Raw genomic sequence first — 27,493 nt, forward strand, 5'->3', positions numbered from 1 at the left:
CCCCGTGCCTGGCCCGGCGCTGTGTCGGCACTGTCGCGATGTGGCGCTGCGCGGGCGGCGCTGGTGAAGCGCAGGTATCGCGACCGACGGCAGGAGCGGGGCAGGAGCTGGGGCTGAGCCCCGCGGGTGGGGGGGCCCGCGGGGGGGGGGGGGGGGGGGCCCCGGGGGGGGGGGCCCCGGAGGAGGAGGAGGAGGGGAAGGGTCTGTCCCCAGGTCGGGGACTGCGTGTGCCAGAGGAGAGGGGAGATGGGGGAGATTCTGAGTAGCTGCTTAAGCAGAGCAAATAATACTTGTTTATTGAAACGACAGTACTGCAAAGTTCTCTGCTTGCAGTGGGAACTATGAGAATGTTCTTCTTACTGTGTATTTTATATCTCAATCCCAGTGCTTCACAGGGTATTTTATTTGAAGAGCTGTTTTTATCAAATTTTGTTCTCTACTTCTGAGCAATACTGAATTGCCTCTCTGCCCTGCCTGGTTGCTGACATGCAGATGACATTCCTCTATGGAGTCCTGTTGCCCTGTGTTTATTCCATGCTTTTGTGAGACCTAAAGGAGTTGTACTTTCCCTGAATCATGTCATGTGGTGGTGCTTGGCCGTAGTAACTGTGCTATAAACACTTCCAAAGTGCAACTTAGAGCATATGATTCAAGTTAAAATCTTCCGTGTCTTCACAGCAGCTCTGATGCCCCTGAAAACAGGAAAGCTGGAACTCACCTGTTCCAAAACTGTCTGGATTTGAAAGACAAGCTGGGAAAGAAAGAGAGTAGGAAGCAAAACTGAAAGGGAATGGTCAACCTGAGGAAGTAGGGAAGCAGAACTGTAGGGAATGGTTGGAAGGGATGACCTGCATTTGTCTTGTGTAGCTGGACTGGAGAAGGCTCTGGGAGTGGCATGTTTTGTACCTGTAGAGTTCTTGTTCTCTTACCCTCTTCCCTCTGGAATAAGATGTGATACTTAAAGGTTCTCATTTTTTCAGCACCATTCGCACTGCAGTACAAAGCAGTGCTAAGATATAACTTTGCTTTAGGTGCTTGATGTTTCAGTCAAAGGACATTAAAACCTCTTTAATGTCTGTGTGTATGTGGCAGCCTTTGTAAGATCCTGCAGTGTTCACATGTACCTACATCAGAAATTGGAGTTTAGGAGTTTTTTTGGACAAAAATTGCTCTGTAGTTTTAAAATGAACACACATTCAATTGGAATATGAAATCACAGTTATTCTATAGCAATAGCTTGGCAGGAGAGGAAACTAGTAAACATTTTTTGCCTTACCTTGGGGTGAAATAACTTTGATGTAGGGCTTGGTTGCAAATGGCTGCAAATAATTTTTGCTCTCAACAAAAGATGAATTATTTTGGAAAAAAAATGCAATTTCCTCCAAGAGAGTTGTAATTTAGGACTGAGGATCTTGCAGATATTTGAATTAATTAAAAAACTGGGTTATATCCTTTACAGCAGTCATGAAACAACAGCTTGGCATATGAATAGCTGCTCCCGTTTTAAAATGTGTTAATTTTTACAGCATTCTGAGGTACTTTGCACACATTTTGGGTGAAGGAACAGATGCAGAGAGGTGATATGATTTGCTCTAGGCCAGGGTAGCAAAACTTAGATTACAGAGTCCATCTCAGAGACTTTTGGGCTTATTTACAGGGTAGTTATCTTTTAAAAGGTTATGAATTTCTACAATGATGTCATACAGAGGAATATTTTTGTCCAAGAGAAGAGATTCAAGAAGAAAAACACTGCAAGGCTGTAACAGTGTCTATGGTTGGTTGTTGGTTTGTTTGGTTTTGTTTTGTTTTGCTGTTTTATTTCAGAAGGCTGAGACCAAAGAGGAGTTTGTGAAAGTTAGCAGGAGGGATTTGGAAAGGCTGACAACTGAGGTTATGCAACTGAGGGATTTCTTACCCAAAATAATCAATGGAGATATCCTGGGTACATTCCAGAAACTGGATGCTATTGAATCAAGTGAGTAGCACCATGTTACAAGCTCTTACAGTTTCTGCCAAAACTGTTTAGATCAGTCATGCCTCTACAAATAGTTGTAGAGTTTGTGGAGGTATTCCAGGTTCGACTGTGATGCTCAGTGACTGCTTCAGTGAATTAATGTGTTTGTGGTGAAGAAAATTACAGACTGCATTAGAAATAATTAGACATGTCAAATTAATCTTTAAAAATATTTTGCTGTGGATAAAAACACATTTGGTTCAGGCAGTGAGGGAAGCTGTAGCAGGAAAAAAGTGTTTTCCATTTGGGAAAAGGCAAAATCTTTCTGGTTTTCAAAATGTCACTTTAGATACACAGCAAAAATATATATATAGCAGTAGATAAAATGTTAAAGGAAGAGATAAGATCTCCTGATGTGACCTATAACATGGATGAGGATGTGTCAACCTCACACTGCAATGTGTGCCCAAGTGCCTCGTTCAGCTTTTGAGTCTCTGTCTGTCTCGGGACCATATGCCACTTCTTCCCAGAGCCTAATTTGCCATTCAGTGGTGAAGTTACATATTTCCTCTTTGTATAAATATGCCATTTCATGTTTTTTTGCTCACCCAAGTGATAGTGAAAGCTGCTTCTTTCTCTTCAGAGCAAAGGTGTGCACAGTTGGGAGAGCTGACTGGGGAAAACATGGGATTTTCCGGCAGTGAGGCACAAATGGAAGCTGATCTCTTTTCAGCAGCTTCCACTAGTATCCTTTTTTTTTTTCCTCTCAACATAAAACATTGTGATACCGTAAAGCACATTGTCAATCCTTCTTTTGTGTGAAGGACTTTGAAAAATACAGGTAGCATTGTGTTAACACTCAGTAGTTAGTATTATTCCCCTTCTGGCTCAGGCTTGGTTCCAGGACCTTTGAAATCTGCCAGTGAAGGATGTGGCGTCTTTGTGTGTCTGCTGGCTGGATTCAAGTTGGATCCATCCTCTCAAAGGCTGGAAATGATTCCTCACTTTCAGGAGAGCTTGTTCTCTTGCAGTGAGAGAGATTCTCACTGGATGTACTTGCAAGAATAAACAGACTCTTGGTCTGCTATAGATAAGCAGAACATGCTCTACTCATGCTCACAACATCTTTGTGTTAACTACTGAAGACTCACACTCACATAGTGCCTGGGACTGAATTTTTTTTACTTGTCAGGTTGGAAATTCTCCTGCCACTGACCATGAAGTGTCTAATTTGGATTGTATTTCTGATAACACCAGAAACTAATTTTTTTTAAGGAATCATAACATTTGCTTGTAACTGATGTAATGTTTAACTAGTGTGTAGTCACAGAACCACTGAATGGTTTGGATTGGAAGGGACCTTAAAGATCATCTAGTTCCACCCTCTGCCATGGGCAGGAACACCTCCCACCAGAGCAGGTTGCTTATAATACTTCATGAATTTAAAATGTTTTGAATAGTTGCACTTCATTCTTACTATTCATAGAAGTTGTACATGGTGTATTGAAACACACAGTTTTGACTGATGTTGGGTTTTTTCCTAAGGTTTTCAATATACATTATTATATATATAATATGCTACTGACTTGAGTGAAACTTCACTCACTGAATTTTCATGAAAAGCATCGTGGAAAATTGACTAAGTTTAAAAAAATCTCATCAGCACAGAGTATTTAACAACCAGATGTGATTCTTTCAGTGTTGCCCTGTTTTAAACCAGAAACTTCTTCATTTGCTTCCCAGAGCTGTTGTCATACAGCACATTGCAAGATGCAGTTTAGCCACCGGGAGGTGATCTCACACCGGCAAACAGCTGAAGCACCTCAGCAAAGTTGCACTTTGTGGATTCTTTTTGCTGCAGTGTAGGCCCCTTGGTCATAACGTTCATCTGATTTATCTTCTCATAGACCTGGAGAAAAAGGAGGAAGAAGTAGAGCAGTTGAAAATGGATTGTGAACACTTAAGAGCCCGTCTGGAAACAGCCCAGGCAGATTGCATGAGAGAGAGGAAGGTAGATTTGCTGTCAGAATGTTGGTGTCTGTGTGCTTGAGTGTTAAGAACAAAAGCAGAAATGGTAAGTTTTTCATGTTCATGTCACAAAGTACATCCTCAGTCTGGAAAACAATCCTGGATTTCTATCCATATAGTCAGGTGGTGAGGAAATTACTTCCCTATAACTTCATCATTGATGGTTTTTCCCTCTTGGTATTTCTAGAGCAAAAGGGTCAATATTGTAACTAGGCAAAATATAGTGAGATGCAGTACCCAAAAGTAGTCAATGTGTGCAAACAGAGGTGCCAACTAATCTCCAACTGAGGTACATAACTCCTGCATAGCTGCATGGATTTCCTTCAGCTTCAGTGCTGTGTGGGGTTGTGTTATGGGTTCTTGGCAAGGTTTATTTTGGTCCATGTGAAGTTAAAATCAAGCATTTTGTTTATATTAACATGTGGAAGCAAAACATTGGGTATTTGGGGAGGCAGTGGTGTAGCATTCAAAAGGTCCTTCACAGAACAGTTCTTTTGACTTTAACTGTAACATATTTTCGAAGAGGACAACAGAAGATAATGCAATCAGTGCAGTGTACAGAATAAAACCTCTCTTTTGGCTTGCTGTGAGCTGTGTACCTTTGTTTAGTGTTAATAGTCTTTCTCAATGCACCTATTGATCCAATTGCCATGTACAGCTGTGAATCAAGGAACAATTACAGAGCTCTTTTTGCTCTGTCAATATTGTAGTTAGTGATTATGAGAGGGGAGATTCTTAGCAATGAAGGAATAGCAATGACTGTGACTCCTCAGACTGGGGGTCTTGTCTGAAGCCATTGAGGTTCAAATAGGACCACACAGATTAGTGGCTTAATTTCTGAGAGGTCTGAGAGTCAGTGATGATTATTTGCTGCAAAAGTTCATTTCCTTGGAGCTATCTTCAGTAATCAGTACAAGCTCACCTTGTTGGGGTTCTACAGTTGGCATCTGCCAGCCTGGGGATTGCACAGAGACAGATGAATCCACAGAAATTATTTCATTTTATTAAAAGGAATAAATGAAGTGTTTAGACATGCAGTTTTAGGGCACATCTGTGTGGAGAAGTGATGCTGGAATGAGGTTGGTATGATGGAGTAGTTGTCCATCTGGACATTCCTTACTTCAAGGTAGGGACAGATACTGCAGTTCAGCAATAGGTACAGGGTTAGCTTTGCTGTGCACCCAGGTCTTCAGCTGTGTAAGCATCCTGGATAAAATCCCTGGAAGATTTAGTGTTGCTGCTTTAAATATTGACAAAGTGAGTGCCAACCTTTATGCTTATTCATGTTATGAAATAAATGGCAGCTGGTTTGGGTTTGTGATTTCTTTTGGATGTGTTTTACTTAAAGCATGGATAATTTAGTAAGAGGAGTTGTTTTGGTGTCCCTGACCTCTTATCTTCATGCCTTTGCTGTTGTGCAGTATATGACAGTTGTCTAAATAGCTTCTGCTATATGCCAGGAAGATGTATTTGTCTGAGTGACTTGTTCCTAGGTATGTTGTGAAGTCCTTTAGCTCTTCAGGATACAAGAAGATGGTTTGTGTGTGTGTGTGTGATTTTTTTTGTTCCCGTTAATCACTGCTCTGGTGTTTTTCATTTGATTTTTTTATTCCAGTTAATCACTGCTCTGGTGTTTTTCATTTGGTTGCTGCTCAGTGATAGGAATCCTTGCATATAGTTTCTGAATTATTTTCTACACGTTTATCTTCTGAAGGAGAAGGAAATGATTCACAGAGACAAACATAAAATAAACGCCTGTTCTAGTTGAGCAGTGTCCTTTTCTGAGGGCATCATAAATCAACATTTTGCATTCCAGAATCTCAGTGCTGAGCTGTATTGCTGATTAGGGAATTGCTGTGCTTTCTGAACCTGAGCAAAACTTGAAGTGCACGTGTTATTCTTGGCTAACATCTTCTTTGTCTGTCTTTTTGTAGCTCCATACTTGGGCACTGCTGTGTTCTTGTGCCTTGACCCTTTCCTGAAGGTGGTGGTGTTGCATAGCACAGGGGTTGTGATGTGAACTCTCAGGAGTGTTGCTTCCAGCTAGGTTATTTGCTTTTGCAGGCTCCGTTTATTTTCCTGGCTCTTGGATGTACTATTTTGTTTTCCTTACTTCATATCTTTGTTCTGATGTTGCTTTTGATCTATTAAAAATTCTGGCATTGCCTGAGCTAGCTTTGCATCCTGGTTGGGAGATCTAGCTTCGGTATTACTGAGTTTTATGCCTTACTATTCAGTGTAACCGTCCAAATGCAAATAAAATGTATTAAAGATACATTTCCCTGAGACAAGAACAGCACAGGAAAGACAGGGAGAATACAGGGATTAGACAGGAAGATGCCTGTGGACATTTTGTTGATGCACTGGTGGCAGAAAAGCTGATAGGTCTGGCAGCGAGTCATGTAAAAGATAGAATTTGGCTAATTTGCTTAAAAACGATCAAAGTATTAAGAAATAAGAGACTTTTCCTGGGAGACTCTGCCTATGGAATCAGCAGCAAGTGTCAGTCTTTTGCATATATTAGACTATAAGGTGAAAGAGATTCCAGAGAATAAATATTCACAGAAGTCTACTTGATAAATTCAATTTGAACTTTACAAATCCTGGCCTGAGTGTTCCATTAGCAGCTGATAAAGCAGTGCAAATCAGGCTGTCAGGTGTGATCAGGAGGCTCTGTAGGCAACTGATGACAGAGCACAGGCAGCTTTGTACTGGCTGATAGCAAGTTATATAAACTTTCAGATGAGTTTATGCTTCTCTTCTTTCCAAACTCTCAACACAAAACATTGAGGTGAACCCTAAAAATGAGAAGATACTAATTTTTGAATCTTGATAACAATATATGGTTGAAAGGCTTCTGTTTAGTTGCTGTCAAAACTGACATAGAGGATTCCTTCTTGTTTCCCTGTTCTTCATCTTGGTAGCTAACTAAACACACTGGGGAGGTTGGGCTGAGAAGGTGCTTTCTGCAGTGAATCTGAAAATCCCATGTCTGTAAAATGGGCAGAGTGAGGTCCTTCTCTTCTTTTGACTTTGTGTGACCTGCAATTCTCTCTAATACTTGAGTTAGCATCATTTTTCTTGACTGGCCTGTGTCTTTCCCTGCAGCACAGTCTAGTACCATCCCACCTGGAGTTAGCAGGGAGCCCCCACTCACCCTGAGAGACCACAGACAATCCTTGGACCACAGGAATCCCTGCCTTGCTCTCACTCTCTGTGCCAGGTTTTCTGCCCCGTGGCAGTTGGTAGGAAACCACTGAGACCTAGAATCATACCCAATCTCATGATACTCTTCCAGCCAACTTCCCATGTGATTGGAAAAAAGAACTGTCAGATTGAAATTGTGTTCTGGTCGTGGAGCTTTGTGGCAAGAACCAATGAGCAGCTCACTGAAGTGATTATAGAATCACAGAATGGTTTGGGTTGGAAGGGACCTTAAAGACCATCTAATTCTAACCCACCTGCCATGGGCAGGGACACCTTCCACTAGACCAGCTTGCTCAGAGCAGAGCTCCACCTGGTGGATACAGAGTGGTGCCACAGAAGGTTCTCCACACTTCAAAGCTTAGGTGTGTTTTGAGGAACTCCGTGTTGCTTTGCCACTGCTGATCAGGATCCTAGATCTCCAGCTGTGTGGCTAAAGCAGAAGTCTGTTTTGAAAAACAACACAACCCTCCCTTCCCATAAGAAGTTTCCAGTATCTTGTGTAAGGTGTCTGGGAAGGCTGGCCCCTGATGCTGAAATCCCCTCTCTCTTGAAGAGACATGTAGCTGTTTGCTTAGGAGGAGATGACTCTCCTATCAGACTTCTGTAGGTGCCACTCCGTCTCGGTGGGTCACTTGGTTTGACCTTGTGGACAGGCTTCTGGTTACTGTCAGTGTCCAGGATGTTCTGACTGCTCAGACACAGCTCAGGAGAGAAGGTACCTATGTGTCTGCAACTGCTCTGAGTCTGCCACCACACACACCCTCTCCCCTCCATGTCATATATGGCCCCAGTTTTGCTTCTTGTTCTGTGCCTTGGCCTAGAAACTTGCTGTGGCAGATACAAACACAACCAAAATTCCTTTACACTGTTCCAGGAGAAACTAGACCTGCGCCAGCAGCTGAATGAGGCCAAGCAGCAGCTCCTGCAGCAGGCAGAGTATTGCACAGAGATGGGAGCAGCAGCCTGCACCTTGCTGTGGGCTCTATCCAGCAATGAGGAAGCTGTTAAAACCATTCTAGGAGGAGTAAGTATGGCAGGTGAACACTAAATGGTGTAATGTTTTTAGGCCTTTAAAATAAGGATCTATTTCAGAAAGTATTTGAGCAGCAGAAGTGTTTTCTTGGTTGCATATTATCTGGAAACCATCCGTTCTCATTTAACAAGTGTTGGAGCTGTTATGAATAAATGCAGTAATTAATTCTATGTAGTTATTGTTTCCAGACAAGGGTTATCTGTTTTCCACCACACCCAGTTAAACTGGAAGCAAGGCTACAGTTAGCACAATGTGAATATCTCTGCAAGCTAACAGAAGAAGAAAATACTTCCTGGGCATATGCAGGAGTTTCCATGCCTGTAGAGAGATTGGAGAAGCTATTTCCATGGAAGGAAGACAGATACATTGATTCTCAGCTTCTTTAAATCTCTGTGCTGCTTTAATACTTGCATGACTCTTGGAAATGTGAGAGCCTAGCTGCTAGTGATCTGATGAAATCTTCAGCATTAGACATGGACAGGTAGCTTATTTGAAAAAAAAAGACCAAACCCAAAGCAACAACAGTTAATAAGAGTTGTAATAATGCAGCTAACACAGTTTCACAGCCAAGTGCAGCTGATGAAATTAGGAGGGATCAGAGGAACAGGCCTGATGGAAATATGATTTTCATTCTGACACAGCCAACGTGAGAAGGAATTGCTATACTTAATCTTAGTGAACTGATGACACAGTTTCTTCTGGCTTGATTTTTCAGCAGCATGATGAACAGCTGAGTGAACAGGATTAGTTCATTATAGGAAGTGGTAAAGTAGTGTGTTGGTAAGGGTTGTTCTAGTTTGTGTGCACCAAAATACAATTATAGCTCTATATTGGATATTAGAAAGCTGTACAGTGATGCCTTTTGGTGATAACTTCTGATGATTCAACAGCCAAGCAGCAGCAGTTACCAAGGGGAAAAGAGTCTGTAAAAACACTGCATAAAGCAGTTAAAATTTAAAGAAAAAGGCAGGTTGTTGAAAGCAGTCTGAAATATCAAAATTCAGTAGAACTAGGTAAAGACAAAACTCTTACCTGAAGATCTGTGTAAAGGTAAAAAGCCCAACTGTGAAGGTGTAAGACTTTGGGGCTTAGGTTTGTTTGAAATGCAAAATACTTCTACTGTAGTCATTTCCAGCAATCATTAGAGCCTGTTGAACTGCTGTACTTCTGGTGAAGCTCATAGCGATGTTCTGAGACATCATTTTCTTGTGCTGGTGCACATAACACAGTAAGAAACGTGCCTGGGTTGGCAACAGGACTACTAGGAAAAACATAAGTGGATTGTATGGCACTGTGTCAACCACAGATCACAGCTGGCAATGAGTCAGGTTATTAAAAGATGATGGAGATTTAGTTTGGGTTATATTTGGACAAGTTGTACAGCTTGCAGCATCTTCCCACCCTCCCCTGAGAAGGTGCTATGAACAACAGAAATGTAAAAGAACATCAAGAGTGGTTTGAAACTGTTGCTGGTATTTGAGCCCCTAGGGAAGGTGGCTGTCATGGTTTAACCCCAGCTAGCCATCACACACTACACAGCCACTTGCTCACTCCCCCACCAGCAGGATGGGGGAGAGAATCAGAAGGGTAAAAGCTGGAAAAACTCATGGGTTGAGATAGAGACAGTTTAACAGAGAAAGCAAAAGCTGCACACACAAGCAAAGCAAAACAAGGAATTAATTCACTGCTTCCCACGGCAGGAGGTGTTCAGACATCTCCAGGAGAGCAGGGACCATCACATGTAACAGTGACTTGGGAAGACAAACACCATCACTCCAAACATCCCCCTGTCTCCTTCTTCCTCCCACCTTATACACTGAGCATGATGTCCTATGGTGTGGAATATCCCTTTGGTCAGTTTGGGTCACCTGTCCCAGCTGTGTCTCCTCCCAATCTCCCAGGCACCCCCAACCTCCTTTCCAGAGTGGCAGTACAGAAAGCAGCAAAGGCCTTGGCTCTGTGTGAGCTCTGCTCAGCAACAACAAAAACATCTCTGCATTATCAACCCTGTGCCCTGCACAAATCCTAAACACAGCCCCATATTAGCCACTGTGAAGAAAGTTAACTCTACTTCTGTCCAAACCAGCACAGTGGCATCAGTTCAGAGTCATTTAATTCCTTAGGGACTAATTCCCAAGATTTTTTCAGTCTTTGCACCAATACAGAAATAGGTCTTTCTTGCAGTCCTGCAATGCAAATGGACTGAAATGATGTTTGTGCCCATATGGGTTGGGAATATACCATTTATGTCCATATGGGTTGGGAAAATCAAACTCAAGCACCAGATTGGAAATGTGGCACAAGTAGTTTTCAAAGCAGTGGAGGCTGTTCCTGCCCATGTGTAATGTTCCCTGAGAGGAAACATCCAGCATGAGAGAGTTTTCAAGCTTTCCTACCTTCATGTGCCAAAAAAGACCTGAATTCATTCCCACGAGATTGTTTGAGTTGTCTTTCAAAGAGCTTCAACCAGATATGACAGAGTTCTCACATGGAAACACAACCTGAAGATTTCATTTCAGAATGACATCAAGGCTTGCTTCAACATGAGGAATTTTGGGTCATACAAGGTGCTCTGCAACTTCTGCTGTGGTGACAAATGACTTTATATTTTATGGCAGAAATTTTTCATGTTGACTGGTGCTTTCACACAGGAGTTACATGGACAGCAAAGGGTTCATTGCACCATCTGAGCTCAAGCACCTTAACAGCTGCTCTCTTCACTGTCCTTATCTCCACGTTTGTGGGTGAGACATTCTTCAGTCCCATGAAAATACTGTCAAGCTAATAAGAGGCTGTTGGAGTATGTAATGTTTATTTATAAACCTGGTGGGTCTCTGCTGCAGCTCTTCAGACCTCACTGCTCATTAAATAATGGCTCTCTGGAAAGGAGATGCAGCAGAGAGAACACCAGCAGCACCTCAAGAGTTTGGCAGAGAAGGTTTTGCTTGTTTTCTGTGCAACATACTAACTACTCAGTGTGCTTAGAACACTCTTATGTTCCCATGTGGATGTGTATTTTCATAATAACTTACAGTAGGCTCACTTAATTTTCTCTCACACCTTCCCCTCCTTGAACTATACTCACTGCTTGTGTTAAAAGTGCCATCTTTGAGGTGTGATGTCCATGTAAGCATAAAAACTACATCCAGCACATGCAGAAGTGCACTTGTTTCCATCCTGTTTGCCCATGATCCCTTCACTCCTGTTGTTCTGGGGCCACAGGAGCATCAGTGAAGATACTGAGTGTTGGCTGAGCCTGTGTTCTATGCCTCATTACTGCTGGAGTCACCCCACAGGAGCTGTACATCTTTGACGTGGTGAATGTGCAGCAGTGGAGGAAAAATAAATGTTACCAGTTGCTTTGCACGTATTGTGAAAACAGTAATTTTGAAAGAGTATTAAAAGTTTTAGTCACTTTGCAAAATGAATAAAAGTTGAGGCATTTCTTGAGCTATCTCATTGGGTCACTGCTGGGAATGACTAAAAGTTTCAGCTGCTTCATGAAACAACTGGAAAACTTATTAAAGACACTGTAGGACCCAGCATTATGGGCTCTCTGCTGTACTATTTGGGTTATGAAAGCCTTCATACTCTGTGTGAAGTAGTGTTCCAGCAATGCTTTACTGGTTAGAATTGCCAGTAAACAGAAACAGGTCTCTCCATCCTTCTCTGGGGACTCTGTGTGCACCTCAGGTCAGGCTCTTTGACCTGCCCTGAGCTTTGTACCAGGCTGCTGCTTCCTCAACTGAGGTACCTCAAAATGGAGCAGTGTTCCAGCTGAGGGGGAAAGACTGTGTAATTAAAGTGTGGCCTGTACTCCTGTTTGTGTGTTCTGGCGTGATGATTATCTTCACATGACATTGCTGACTTGAATTCAATCTGTGACCCAGAAGAGACCTCCATTTCCTTTTCTAAGGAACTTCTGCCTAGCCTGTTGTTCTCCATGCAGTATTGAGCAAATAATGACTCCTTCTAGGATTCAATTGAATTCTGTGGTTTTTCCTGGGTATTTGATTGGTTTTCTTAGGAATTTCATGTTAAGGCTGGAGTCTTCAGCTGGTTTTGAGAGAAGCTGCTGTAGTAGCCCAGGCAAATATGAAACACCTGGTGCAGCTGTTGCAGAGCAAAGAGATAATATTGCCACTTTTGTAAATAAGCTTTAATTCTGGTGTTTGATTTATGTTATTGTGTGTTTAGGAGATCAATGCACAATGCTTTAGTTTTATAAATAAGTGTAGTATTGAGTAGTTCCCCATTTTCTTCTGGTTTCAGGTGTTAGGGCTTCAAACCTGTCATTTCATACCTGGTATTTTTTGTTGTTTATTGGATGTTTTAGTAAGTGTGCAGCTTGTCCAGTTTCACTATTTCATCTAATAATTACAGTTGCTGTAGTGTGTGCAATCATTTTTTTTCCTCCACACTTGCAGACTAAAGCAGCAGAGTTTTTCACAATCGCTGCCCAGACCATGGAGAGCTTTGTGAAGTCATTAAGTGAAGACATGAAACAGCAGGATTTGGATTCTGAGGAAAATCAGTTTGTGTTAGCTTTGGCAGGGATTGTAACAAGTAAGTGCATGTTATCTCTCAGAACAGCCTTCCACGTGTACTGGGAATCCACAGTGCCTTATAGAAGCTGCAGTAAATACAGCTTTTCAGAGTGAAGTAGTTAGGCAGTTGTTGATATCTTGAGTGCCTTCCTGCTCTTTTAAGTTCTAGCAAATTTTGTTACTGGCACTTCAGTGAGGCACTGTACTGTCTGTGACGTCATTAGGGATTAGATGGGCAAGAGCCATTGAGTTCTGAAATTCCTTTACATATCTATTCAATCTGGAGTGAAACAAGGATCATTCTGCTAGTCTTGTATGGTCACCTAAGTCTGTAAATGTCAACCATTCACTTTCTGAATTGCCACTAATGCCAACATGTTCAAGATGTGCAAGTTGCAGGTGGTGTGAGTAGCTCAGCCCCATCTTAGGATATGGGCTCAGCATCTTGAAACTGCTTAAGAATTTTGTTGCTGTCAGATGGATCACACCTTCACTGTCCTAAGGGAAGTGAAAGGTAATAAACCTGGCTTCCATCCCAACTATTTCTTTTTAGGGCGAGAAAACAAGTAGAGAGCCACAGATCTGTCTTAGTATGACTGCCCTTGTCTTGACAGGCTGTGAAAAACAGGGTTGACACATCATCTGCATTTTTGTGAAACTGTGTAACTGTCAAAATGACACTAATGACATGATTCAAGACAGATGAAACAATGGCTGTTTGTACAAATAAGTGACTCTTGCATGAACAGCTTTTTTTTGAATGTGTGATTTCTAGCTGTTGTGATGCCATTAAAGATTGTAATAAAATCAATATGTGATGCATTATGGCATTGTACCGAGGAGGAATCCAATTATCTCCAATTGCTTCATTGAAAAAATTAGAAATAAAGCATTGCAGAAGTAAAATCTTAACAAAGAAAATGTTTAAAGGCTGGGCAGGGTTTGGGGGCAATTTGAGGCTCTGTCTGAGGAGGAATCATGATGGTGGAATGAATTCTTGCTTCACTGAGGCTGATACAGATTTTACCAATCAGTTTGATATTAGCAAAGTTTGTCTCTTTATCTGTAACTTGAGAAAGGAGGTGGCTGAAACTCAAATGTGGTAAAGGATACAGTTGGATGTAGAGGAACCTGTTTTATCCTCCCAGTTACACTGTGCCAGGTGCCTAGTTACCAGGTTCTGTCACTAGTTATCTACACTGTGCTTCATGTGTTTGGAGGAGGCTTGGCCAGTGGCACAGTGCAAAGATGCTCAGGTTGCTGGAAGACATCTCTTGCACATAAGGATGCCCAAAAGTATGGGGCAGGCATAATGGAAAATACTAAAGGCAAGTCTGCTTTGGAGCAGTAGTCTCTGAAAATAATGTTGCCTTTTGGTTTGTGCTTGAATGATGCCAGCACATGCAGAGAGGTAGGAAAAAGGCTTTTGGGTAGGTGTTCATGAGAGTTGTGTCATGTGCTAGGTGTATTTGACCCTGCAACCTTGTTTCTGTAAGGTGGAACCTCTAATGGTCAGCATTGCTTCAGTCCCACCTTATTTGTGGATGAAAACAGCCTTTTGTCTCATAATTCACTATGTTGCTAACATTTTAATTACCACAGCAGAGTCACGAAGGAGCTCAACCAGCGTCACTTGCTGCTTCACTATTTGCTGTATAGGTGAAAGCAGTTGGAAGTTTATATAAGTACTATAGTTCATTCTCCACAGCTGACATCTCTCTTCAGTGGCCCTGTTAATTAGCATAAACTTTGCTTTGGAAGGTGATTGTTATGGTGATGTTCTGTGCTCTCTCACAGATGTGGCTGCTCTGGCGTGTGGCCGTGAGTTCCTGGTTAGCTCGAGTCGGGAATTACTGGACACGATGGTGCACCTCCTGGGAGAGGTGAAGCCAGGACTCTGTAACAAATTCAAAGTGTAGGATGGCTTTTTTCTTTCTTTCTTTCCAATGAAATGCATTATCCTGCAGTGGAGGTCGCCGTGATGACAGAGGTTTTCCCACTCTCCCATTATTCCTTTCCTGGAAACGTGGTTTTAGGAAACTCTTCACAGTAGCATTCCTTGGCTACAAGGCCTTATACAGGTTCTTCAGAAGTCTCTTAAGCACCATTATACTGTGAAGATGAGCAGGGATGCCCTGTTCTCCCTTGGGAGGGGGTTGTGAGGTGAGTGTCAGATAAGAAAGGTGTGAGGTCAAGTTTTAAAACAGAATGGATGTGGGAAATTTGGACTCAAATTTATTCCCTTTCAATATGAAGACTGTAAAATGCCACATCTGCTTAGTGAAGAAAGTGAGTTACGGATCTGCTAAGAGTAAAAATTAAGGTAGTTTAGGTTGCTTAGTAGCCAGACACCATATACTCTTGTTTGTAAAAGGTAATGCCTATCAAGGACCTTACCATGAAGCATCAAAGGCAAGTCTGTGTTACACAGTCCAGGTACTGGATAAGTACTTCTCAGAGTTTAAATAAACTATTGTCTTTGCCTTTTCCTCAGAGATGTTACAGCTATACCTCACAGCTGAACATGTTCATTATTTTGGAAATGCAATGTATTTTTTCTCAATCACACCATGGGAGGATGTCAAGTTATAACTTCGTCAGTTAAAGAGAAATTTGACTTATAATTTTAAAGGACATTGTTGTCCTTTGCTTAGTTTGGAGTTTATCAGTTAAAGAGAAATTTGGCTTATAATTTTAAAGGACGTTGTTGTCCTTTGCTTAGTTTGGAGTTTTTACAATTCTTTTCCAGATTTTATTTTCAAAACTATTTTTCATTGCTGTGTGGCAACTCAGGGGAAAGTGTGAGTCTAACTCTACACACAGCAGTATCAAAGTAAGCTGATGAAGAGAGGAGTTCTCTTTTCTGGTCCTAACAATCCTGTGTTTTACTTGTGTGAGTATGTAAGTGAAATATTACAGGGAGAACCTGTCATTTATTCCAAAACTGCTGATACTCACTGTAGTCCATGAGTATGGAATGAGTATATCCAAGGCATCACAGGTGCTGGGACTGAAATCTCATGGGTGTCTTTGGCTGTCTTGAAATAGCAGTGACATGGAAGACTTTAGGTTTACTTCTCACTGGTGCAGGGTTTGTTGGACATGTATAAATCACAGAATCAATCAGGGTGGAAAAGACCTCTGAGATCATCAAGTCCAACCTATGACCTAACACTACCAAGTCAACTAGACCATGGCACTAAGTGCCATGTCCAGTCTTCCCTTAAACATCTCCAGGGACAGTGACTCCACCACCTCCCTGAGCAGCCTGTTCCTACTCTTAATCATCCTTTCTGTAAATCTTCATTGACTGTCTAACAATTACAAAATTGTTCATATCTGTAATTAAATTGTTAGGAATATTCAACTTTGCTTAGGTAGCAGTTGAAAGTATCCAGTAGAAATATGTACTTTAGTACACAACAGAACATTTTATGCACTAATCCCATGTATTAAGCAGACAAGAAGGAGCTTTAGCTGTGCTTTTAGTTCTAGATTTTAAAGAAAGTATTGACAGATACAGTCGTACAAGATGTTAATTAAATTCGGCTTGCCTAAATAGGAAGACTATGAATTGCATAATTAAGACTCCCTCCACATTTAAAAAACCCCCAAACCACCAGAAAGTGTTGTTTATCCCATAATTATTTGTGTCAGGTTTGCCTCAATAAGCACTTATGCAATAATTACTGCAAAAAATACTTACTAGAATGTGCAGGTACTAGAGGTGAAAGTGGTATGAAGGGCCTGGAAATGCTTCTACATTGTGCCTAGGTGAGTGTGTTTAATTAGTTATGCTCCTATGTATTAACATGCTCCTGCATTGGCCTGTGGGTGGGTTATGTCATCTCCCAGCACTCCCAAACCTCAGCACTTCCCTGGGTCACCACCACCAGTCCCTTTTGTCTGCACAAAGCAAACAAGTGAAAGAAAACCACAAACACAGCAGTACCTTTTTACGTCATGTCACTTCTAACTGCAAATGTCAAGCAGATTAAGGATGAAAGACATTCTCCAGAAATGCTAACATTGCTGTTATAAGATACTGTTTTATTGATCATTTCCATTCTGGCTGATTATGGGCAGTTGTGGCTCAGCTCCTTTGTCAGGGCTCGTGTTCTGGAAGCCAAGAGCTGCAGGGGCTGTATGGAAAGCAGTGTACAGGCTTTACCAGCTGCAGTTTCAGTACCTCTCACTGCCTGGCAGTGGCCACTGATGCAGTAGATTTATTAATCTTCTCTTTCTTCTTCCTACTGCTTAAGAGCTGAGGGGATCAAACTCACAGCCCATCACTTACAACTTGGTTTAGCCTGCAGTAAGTCACTTGCTTTCCTCCTTTCTGAAGGTGTTCACCAAGAGGATCCAAAGTTCTGCTGGTGGCACAGGAGCTTAAGCCATGAGAACTCCTTTGAGAACTGGATGTGAGGTGTGAAGTCCACGTGGAATAAAACAATTTCCCTTTGTTTGGACATGGTGGCAGTGCGTGACATGCAGGTTTATCACATTCATGAGAAAGAGCAGTAGCCAAGCTGGTCCCAGAACAGAGGAGAACAATCCAGCCCCTTCCTGAGACTTTCTTATTCTTGAATGGGATATTTTTCCATGTGTTTGAAATACCTGATTTAACAGTAGAAACGAGGTTCTGCACAACATTGCTTATATATAATTTGAGACTTGTCTCTTTTACCACAACATAAATTATTAGCATAGACTTCTGCATTTCTGCATGCTTGACACAAGTGGCAAAAGATGCTAAAACATGCAAAGAAATCAAAGGCAATCACATCTTTTTTTCTTTCAATTGTAGGCTAATGCTGATGTCACTTTACAATGTGAGTATCAACCTGAAAGGCTTGAAGTACATCAGTGAACGTCCAGGGTTTATTCCTTTGCTTTGGTGGCTGTTGAATGGTAAGTTGCTCCAAGAACCTTGTAAATTGTGACTTTGGGGGAATCTTAGGTTGGCAACAGGTGTTGCAAATAACAAACCAGAAGGTAATATCTGTAACCTGATTATGGTTAGCTTTTGACACATTAAAAGCAAACAGAAAGGGCAAATAGCTGGAAGGAGAAGGTGTGCATTTCCCACAAAATTTTGGCACTGTATGTAATATTCCATTGAGATGAAATTCATGGATGGTAGAATTGAAAACAGGGAATGCAGGAGTTTGATGAAGTGGATAATCTTAACATACCAACTTTAAAATAAACCCTGAGGGGAAACTACAAATCAGTTCAGTACCATTCAACAGAATAAAATGAACACATTTGGGGGAAAGAAGCCAGTGCTGTAACTAGAATGACCTGTGGCAAAAGTGTCCCCTCCTGCAGCTGAAGAGAGGCTTCATGTCTAATAGGATTTGGGTTTGCAGGGCTTGAGTACTATTCCCAGCTTTGCCTTTGGCCAGTGCAGGACTTCAAGGACGTCAGGGACTTGTACTGCCACTGTCAGGTACAGGAGTGACATCAAGGCTCTGCTCTTTTGGAGGCTTCAAATCCCTGTGTGGGAGCCAGCAGAGACTGACGTTGGGCTTGGCTGTGTGCACAGCTCGTGAGGGACAGTGAGCACAGCAGTCAGGACAGAGCTGGGACACTCTCCTGCCTCTGAACTGCTGCTGGAGTTGCTCTGTCTTAGCTTTCTCAAGTTTTTGTGGCTCATCCCTGAGAAGATTTTGGTGTGCAGTTCATAGGACTGGAGAGGTTAATTATCCCTCTGTGCTGCTCTGCTGAAATGCAGCTGGTAGATACTAATAGCAGCTGAAGTGAGAGGGGTTGCATCTGCTTTTCCAAGAAATTATTTGGATATTGAAGCTTTGGAAAAGCTTTGATTTGGACTGGTAAAGTGGAAGCTACTTGCATAGCTCACTGTTCCCTCAATTATTTTACAGAAAATGTAGCTCCTCATGCTTTTCATCAAATAATTTCCTGCTGTGGAATGCCACAGGCTCTCTCTTCTGAGGTATCAGGAAATTAAGTAATCCTTGTAAGGGAAAACACCAGTTCTATAGATTTTTTTAAATGTATTTTGAAGAAAATGGTATCCTCAGAGAGCACCAAGTACATGGCCCTTTGTTCAGCTATGCTCAGAAATTTAACACATTCATCCAGGTTTTCCTTCAGCTAATTTATACATAAGCTGTTCTAGCAAAAATACCAACCCAAAACACCCTCAAGAGCCCTAACTATGAGTTCCCAAATGTGCCCCTCTAAATGTTGTGATGAAACAAGGAAGCTGATGGTTTGATTCAGTCTGTTGTCTGGTGAAGGCTCCTAGTCACACAAGAGGGTGAATCAGGGCACAGTTATAATTAATTTGCAGCTGCTAATGGAAGTAAGAAATGGAAAGGCAGCTCTGCAATTTGGAAGTGTTAATTGTGTGTGGCTGAGTTGTGGAAGGAAGGATGGGCATGGCTAATTCCTTAGTTTTTGATAATGAAGTTCTCCAGTTAAGCGAAGGAAGATTCTCAGATGAACCACTCCTGCTGGTTCAGGTTCCTGACTTTGGAGGAAGTCTGCTTACTGGAGAAAGCAGACTCATTTGTATATCAGATGAGAGGTCAGATCCCAGACCTGATCTTGTTCCCATCATTTTGTGTAAAATCTCCGTAGTTTTCTTTACACTTAGTCTAATTCTAAACGTTTCAACTTGCAAACCTCAGAGGCATCCTCCCACTCCTGCTCCTGTCCTGTTTCTCTGTCCAGCATCTTCAGCTTCTGCTAGCCATGATTCAGCTTAGAAACACCTGGAGCTGCTACAGCATAAGGTCTAGTTTTTTCCATGCAAGAGAGTGGAGCACTACACTCTGCTGGCAGAGTATCCTGTACATGCTGCCTGCCTGCAGGAAGCTTCTTCAAAGAGTGTTTTGATTAAGGCTTATGAGATGACTCAGCTTTCCATAGTTTTGTATGCTTTTATCAGCATTCCCACTAAGACAGGCCCCAGAAATCATCCTCTGACTCTTATTTTATTTTCAGAGAATCATCCTGTTTGCTTTTCCATCGTCAATCTACAAGTGTCTGACCTCAGCCTATACATCAGGCCCATTTTTCTCCCACTGGCTTGTACACAGCTGATAAATCCTTCAGATTCCTCTCTGAATTCTCAGTCTCTGCCCATCCTTGTCCCCTGAAGAAGAATGTCCTTCCTATTAAGTGAAGAGAGCAAATAATTGACTCGATTTTCTTTATTTCCCTTTGTTGTACCTGAAGCAAAGAGGGATTTGATCCAAGTTGTCTCTCAGACTGAAGAGACAGATTTGTGCTTTGACATTGAATACACAGATTGCAAGAGAAAGGAGGGGAAAAAATCTAATACAGGTTTGTAGTAGAGTAAGAATGTTAACAGCAAACTGAGTTGGTCTCTCTTACTGTCTTTGGAAAAGTTGGATGAGCTGGAATGACTTCACATTCACGAACGAGAACTCATAATAGCTCTTTCTGCTGGAGGCTGTGCAGTTCACAGGAGAAAACCAAATGTTTGACACACTATTTGAAGGCAATGCAGATCTCTGTAGTTTTAGCACTTTATGAAGTTGGCTATCTTATCCTTTTTTCCTTTTTCCTGCCTTTTTAAAACACGGTCTAAAAGTTGGGCAGCCTTTAATAAGCACCACTGATCACTGAAGAATATCCTCTGTGTAGGTATCAGCTGTGCCTACCTACACTTTCCCAGCCTGGTGCCAGCATAAAGCACATGATTGATGACTCAGATTTCTGTCCATGGAGCAGCTTGTGGGATCAATAGAGTTCTCTTCTTGTGGAGCACCATTTGTTTGCAGAGCAGCTGTTCCCATCTTGGAGAAAAAAGGCAGCTTTAGTTTCCTCCATCAGCTGCTGTCCCTGTGTGGATGTCTTGGCTAAAGGTTTCACATAACTTCCAGACTTAAAGTAGCACTGCCCTCAGCAACAGAAAAAGCTGTATCATTTTGGGTAGAAATCCACCTGAGATTTATCAATACTTTTTCTTCTGGTGCTTTCCATCTATAGATGCAATAAGACTTCCATTCTTTAATTCCCAAAGAGGTAGACTAGGACTTCTGTCTGCCAAGGATCTTTTGGAGAATAAGAAGACACAGCCAGCTCAAGTATTAATAATAAAGACTAGATTTATGGTTTTAATTTTTGATCATGCAGTACATCTGCTAACAAGTGCTGGAGGAAAGGAGTCTAAGCTCTTCTCTGCTTTGTTTGTTTGGGTGATGGGGTTTTTTTTGTTGTTTGGGGGATTTTTTATTATTGTGTATCTTTATTTTGGTTTCCACCCTTTTCTTTGAACACAGTTAAAAATTGCTCTTGTTGGATACATGAGAAAGCATGGAATTCAGAGACACTATGTCAGTGACATTTCTCATCTATAGCTGGAAAATGGCTCCAGGTACTTCATTAAGCAAAAGACAAAAAAGAAAAGTATGACTAATTTTAGATCTTGCCCTTTAGTTTCCTCCACCACAGTTCCACATGGAAATCTAACCTTGTTTATCCAAATTCTTTGCAAATGATGGTCTCTATTATAAATGCTTGTATGAAGCACATTCTCATTTTGCTGCCTGCACCCTTCAATATTTGCTTTTCGTGACTAACCCTGAAGGTTTCTGATGCTTTGCTCTTCTGTCTGAATGTGTTATGGCTGTGAGAGGTTTTCAAAATTCAGGTTATTTACATGGCAGCATGTTATTTAAAAGACATCTGGACAAACAGAACCCTCCTATTTATAAACTGATGTCTGCATTAAAACAAATTTTGGTTCATAAATCAAAACCTCAGTTACCAGCCTTTCAAGTGCTCAGCAGTTTCATACTCTTCAGACTATGAAATGAATCCGAGGAGGATTATTGCCCTTCTTGCCCCTTAAGACCACATCCATTTTTGTCAATGCAAAGATGTCAGCTCTGACGCAGGAAGTCCCTGAGCCACAGTTAGCTTGAGAGGCTGGAAGAGTGGCCAGGGGAAGTCTTGCCCTTTTCCATGCTCCTACTTTTCCATGCTTAGCTGCTGCAAACGAGAGCTGCCCGGATGGAGCTCCGGCGGGGTGCAGCCTGGCTGTCCTTGCCATCTCAGCAGGAGCTTCTTGACTAGGTCCTTGCAGGGTCATGCAAACTGATGTTCTCCTGAGGAACACAGTGTTACCTGCCACCTACAGAGCAACGGCTGCAAACCCCTTTTCACTTGCAGCCCCTGAGCAGTGGTCAGACATACTGGGACTGAGTTGCTGCTTCAGCCTGGACCCTGTGAGCCTCTCTCAAGGATTTCCCTGAGAAAAGCATGACAAGCATGTGTCTGTAGGAGAGTGGGGAATTCTCTTCAGCTGCACTCAGTGTGAGAGCAGCCACCTGGCCAGGAAGGAGACTGAAGCTGTTACACCAGGACTGGTGCAGATATTTTGCAGAGAAAAGGTGCATAAGAGTCCAAAGGAATTGCAGCAAAGCTCAGTCTTTTTTTCTGCCATGGTGTTCTCCCTGCTCCTTCCCCACAGAGCAACTTTACTGCAACACTTCTTGTCTCCTCAGACCAATCAACAGTATAGAAATATCTGGAAAACTCTCTGCTCCTACAGATGCTGCTTCAGCTCTGCCAGCATTGGCAATGCAAAGGGATCTCACCTGGGGGAAGCTGTGGTCCTGTCTGTCTGTGTGAGAAACACTGTGGACACAGATAATCTGACAGGATCATAAAGGAAAGGCTGAATAGCAGGTTGTCCCTTCCTGCTGGAATCAGGCAGTAATGGAATTGAATGACATCTACAGCAGTTGTGGGAAGCTTTTGAAATTATAGAGTCATAAAATGGTTTGGGTTGGAAGGAACCTTAGAGAACATCTAGTTCTCAGAGCTCCATCCAGCCTGGCCTTGAACACTTCCAGGGATGGGGCATCCACAGCTTTCTTGGGCAACCTCTTCCACAGCCTTACCATACACATAGTGAAGAATTTCTTCCTAATACTTAATTTAACCCTCTCCTTTTTCAGTTTAAAGCCACTGGCCTTTGTCTGGTCACAAATCCCTCTCCAGCTCTTGTGTAGTCCCTTTAGGTACTGGAAGGGTCTCTAAATTCTCCCTGTAGTCTTGTCTTCTCCAGGCTGAACAGCCCAAACCCTCTCAGCCTGTCTTTGCAGCAGGGGTGCTCCAGCCCTCTGAGCATCTTCATGGCCTCCTCTGGACTCACTCCAGCAGGTCCACATCAGGGACCCCAGAGCTGGATGCAGCACTCCAGCTGGGTCTCATCAGAACAGAGCAGAGGGGCAGAATCCCCTTCCTCACCTGCTGCCCACACTGCTTTGGGTGCAGCCCGGGACAGAGTTGGCTTTCTGGGCTGCCAGCACACACTGCCAGCTCATGCTGAGCTTCTCATCCATCAGCACCTCCAAGTCCTTCTCCTCAGGGCTGCTTTCATTCCATTCATCCCCCAGCCTGTACCTGTGCTGGGGATTGCCCCTGTCCATGTGCAGGACCTTACACTTGGCCCTGTTGAATGTCTGTGCTCTTGTGCACAGACATATCTGTAAACAGCTTGCTGGCAGTAAACCTTGTGATCAGGTAGCCACGGAATGGTGTGGCCACGTGCAAACTGAGTTCACACAACTCGGAGCCAATTGTGGATAAGCAGTTCAGTGTTGATGTAATGCAATTACTTAAACCCTGCTGCAGGGAACAGTTCATCTGAGAGCCTGGTGCTAATGACAGATGTGACTAAAGTCTGTCCACGTTATCAGTTGCTTTTGTCAGTGACTGGAAGGCAGTGACATCAAACGGTGGTGCTGGCAGCTAGCAGGACGTCAGCAAACTCCAGCAGTTCCAGCACCTTGCTGAAATTACATCAGCATCTCATGGTGGTGGTATGCCTGTGATCCCTGGCTGAGGCAAGCAGCTTGATTTCTTCCCCTCTTCCCCAGAAATAATGGTTGTAGTTTTGAAATTTTAGTTGGAGTTGTGTGTGCTGGTTGTTGGGAGGATGTGATGCAGTGATTTGATTACAGCTAAAGGATGTTTTTGATCTTGTACAAACAAAATGTTGCTCAGCTAGTGTAGAAATGACTAAATCTGGAAGCTATTGAAATAAATATAATGCTGAATAATGAAGATTCCTTACGTTTCTCTGAGTGCTCTGTAGCCAGGGCTTTTAGAAAACGTCCCTAATGATAGTGGAGACAAGAGAAAGGCTTCTATGGTATGTTTTAAAATCCTCTTAGGAAACATAATTATCCGTAGTAATATTCTCAAAAACCACATGTAATCCTAAGGGAGTGTATTTTAAGGCATATGTATTTATTTAACTTGGAGCATCTCAGAATGCATCCAAAACAATGGCAATCTGAGGTTAAATGTGTATTAAGTCATCTTCTGTTGCAGGATCATTTCCTTCCTTTGCTGTATGCCCAAGTGCCTAATCTGTTCTTCATTTGACTGACTCAAGCCCTTGAGCTTCCCTGGCTCCTGCTGGAGATTCTTCCTAGAACCTCTTGGCTCTTACTGGAAAACATTCCTGAAAAAAAATCCTGATCTCCTACAGATCCTAATTTTGTTGGCTCCCCTGCTACCACTTCCTCCCTGATCAATTCTTTAGTTTCTGCAGCCTTTGAACACTTGCAGATAATAGTAACATCAATGCCTGAAACAGTATTAATAACAAAGCTCTTTTCATCTTACATATATGAAGCTTCCCAGCAGTACTGCAAGGCATTAAAAGTATTAATGGCTTTATTTCCTGGAGGAATAATGTCACACAGAGGAAGATTATAATGAACTGCATAGATTTCACTTCCCAAAGCTTCTTTCTTCTTACCTATTTGGCCTATAGTTTGTGGCTTCTATTTCTGGGGAACAAATACAGAATAATACTAAGTAAAGATCATACACACTCTGCTGGTTTTCTAAGAGAAAGCAGAATTCCTTTCTTTAGTGGTTTCCACTTTGTATTTCCATGTATGATGGAAAATGGAGGAAGAGTGAGATAGTGACTGTCTTGTGGGTGTGGGTCAGATCTCACAATCTTTAATACTGTGCTTCAGCCATGTGCTGGTGGGAATGACTGAGGAGTCCCCATCTCAACAGTAAGTTCCAAGCTTAAAGCCATAGTCTTCTTCACTGTCCCTCACATTCTGTTCTCTGCCCCCCTGGGTGCTTTCAACCTTTATTCTTTAATGAGTAATTCTCCTCAGTCCTTTCTCAGGTCACCAGTGTTAGGTATTAAATAAGCCAGGAAAGGAAAGAACTTGCCTCAGCCCACCAAATGCTTCCTCAAAGCTCAGCACGCTGTGGTTTATCACTGCACTACATTTATGCTCCTTCAGTGAGATTTTGGTCTCTCTGGTGATTTTGTGTGCAAAGTGATCAGAATTAATTTTCTCAACACTTTTGCACGGGGCTTTATCAAAAGCTTGCTGAGGACTAGGTATGCTAATGAAAACCACATTAAAAATGCACAGCACGTGGAACAAATAACTACTCCAGCCATAAAAATATATTAGATGTTTTCATTTAGAATAGGCAGAGTAGAGAAATCTTTCTACCAGGTGCTTTGATAGAGCCATAAACCACTAAATGCAAATGGACCATTGTGAATGATTAAAATATAATGCTCCTAATGGTTCAGTAATTAAAAATGCATCCTGTGTTCTTAGCAGTGGAGTTATTGCATGTCTTCCTGGCTTAAGTCAGTCAAAGGTCTCTGCTGCATTTCTCTGACGCATTCCTGAGCAGCAGTGCTTGGCCTCAGTGCCCATTTCAATTTTGTGTACACTGAGCTAAACACTTGGAAGGTTGATACATGGTTGCTAGAAAGCTTTATGGAGATGAATATTTTATGGAGCTTTGAAGAAATCTGAAGGCTTGGATAAAAAGAAATTAAAGAAAAGCCTGGTGATTTACTGCAGGTTTGATTCATTGGTCTGTTTGCCTTTTGAGTCTGAATAGTCATGGGCTGTAGCCTGTTCTGCTCTAAAGTCACATTGCATCCAGCAGTACATTTTGGGTACTGACTGGATAAATTTGAGTTGATAAATTCCCTGCTTTATAGCATTTTCAACATCTGAACAACAAGAGAAAGGTTCCTGGTTATCTCTCCCTCCCAAACACTGCTGAGCAGGAGCTGCTGAGGAGGACAAAGATGTTTTTTTCAGGTTCCTTCTAGAACCAGCCCCAGGGAATTACGAGCCTTCAGTTACTCCATGGGTCTTGAGGAATGGCACTGCAGAGCTTTAATGCCACCCATTCAGACTGAGTTGCACTAAGCACTGGCTGTTTTCCTTTCCTGTCAGACCCAGATGCAGAGGTTTGTCTCCACACCCTGCGGCTGCTGCAGTCGGTGGTCCTGGAGCCCGAGGTGCTGGCCAGGGCAGCGCCGGAGCTGCGCGACACTCTGCCCATCCCACGCATCCTCGCCCTGGCCGAGAGCCGCAATGCAGATCTGCAAGCACTTGCAAAAGAACTACTTGAAGATCTTAAAATATTTGAGTATGAAGCATAGAAGAGCTCTATGACACCAACTGCTTACGTCTTTCCTATATTTTTATGCTGCCAGTGTTGTTGGGGATGGGCTTGACTGAAAAAAACCCAACAAACTTATGTCCAAATTCCTCTGACAAAATCTGGAAATTAAGTAACCTGACTCAAATCCTATTTGGGAAAACATGTTGGGTTTTAGCTGCCCAAATGTGTTGTTAGATGATCTGGTAGAGATGGGACAGACCTAATTTCTTGGAGTAGGATTTTGTTGATAGTGGGTTTCCAAAATGGTTCGGGTTATGTTGTCTGTTTGCTGTCTACAGGGAGTGAAACACTCCTCTCATTCATTGGTAATATACAGTTACTGCTTGGTCCATCCTTGAGAATTATTGTATTGTGGGGAAAACTTTGTTGCCTTTCAGAACTCTGGTGTGCCAGAATGTATCCCAAGTTCCAGTTTTATCGTTGTTATTTCTCACCTCTCTTCTTCTACTCCAATAAAAGAAAACTGAAATTCTGCATCATGTAATGGAGTCTGCTTTCAAAAGTTGTATTCAGATTCACTCCAACTGCAAGGCAGCCCAGTCTGTGGCTGCCAGGCATACTAAAAACTGAGCCATTGTTTGTAGAAAAGCCCTGAGAAAGGCAATGAGTTGCTGTTGTCTGTGGTACCTAAGTTGTGTGCTGAAGAGGCTGAAATGAACTCCTGCTCTGTCGTGAGCAGCATCACATCCCCTCACACTGTGATGCTTCTTGGAGCTTCTGTAAGCAGCTTGCTTACCTCAGGGGTAAATACAAACATTTGGGTGCTTGGTAGTGGTAGAACTACAATTTTTCAAGAAAAGAATAGCATTTGATTCTGTGATGACAGAAACAGCCACTTAGGTCAGGCTGTTGAAGGGTACAGCAAATGGGAAGTGCAGTGCTGTGGTAGAACCTGTTTCCATGCTGAAGTTATTGCAGCTCAGCTGGGAATCCAATGTATTAACAAAACACAATGTGGACTTCTAATCCAAATGCATAGAAAACACAAAGTAAACTTCATAGGATTTAAATACTGAGGTTGGCAGACAGCTTTAGAGGAATACCGTTGTAAAATGTGTAAGCTAAGGAATAGGTCATCTCCCATTAGGTTGTTTGCAGAATGATGAATGTTCAGAGTCAGAAGTTTAATAAATCAGCTTAAAATTGCTTGGCTCAAACACTGCGGATGGTAGAAGTCTGATTTGGGGCTGAGAAATGAAGATTAAGATAGAGATCTCACATACATGAACAGGTTGCATAGGG

At 42.3% G+C, this 27,493-nt stretch overlaps 1 protein-coding gene across 1 annotated transcript; it reads left to right on the forward strand.

Moving 5' to 3' along the window:
* The first annotated feature begins 38 nt into the window (after positions 1-38).
* Positions 39-26,228, forward strand: HSF2BP (heat shock transcription factor 2 binding protein). The gene is made up of 8 exons (XM_009084430.1): positions 39-74; positions 1,825-1,975; positions 3,862-3,965; positions 8,064-8,213; positions 12,650-12,788; positions 14,567-14,684; positions 17,577-17,680; positions 26,020-26,228. Exons 1-8 carry the CDS (start codon positions 39-41, stop codon positions 26,226-26,228), a joined length of 1,011 nt encoding a protein of 336 aa, XP_009082678.1.
* The last annotated feature ends 1,265 nt before the right edge of the window (positions 26,229-27,493 follow it).

The sequence above is a fragment of the Acanthisitta chloris genome, unplaced genomic scaffold (assembly GCF_000695815.1).
Source record: "Acanthisitta chloris isolate BGI_N310 unplaced genomic scaffold, ASM69581v1 scaffold15671, whole genome shotgun sequence".
Taxonomy (NCBI): domain Eukaryota; kingdom Metazoa; phylum Chordata; class Aves; order Passeriformes; family Acanthisittidae; genus Acanthisitta; species Acanthisitta chloris.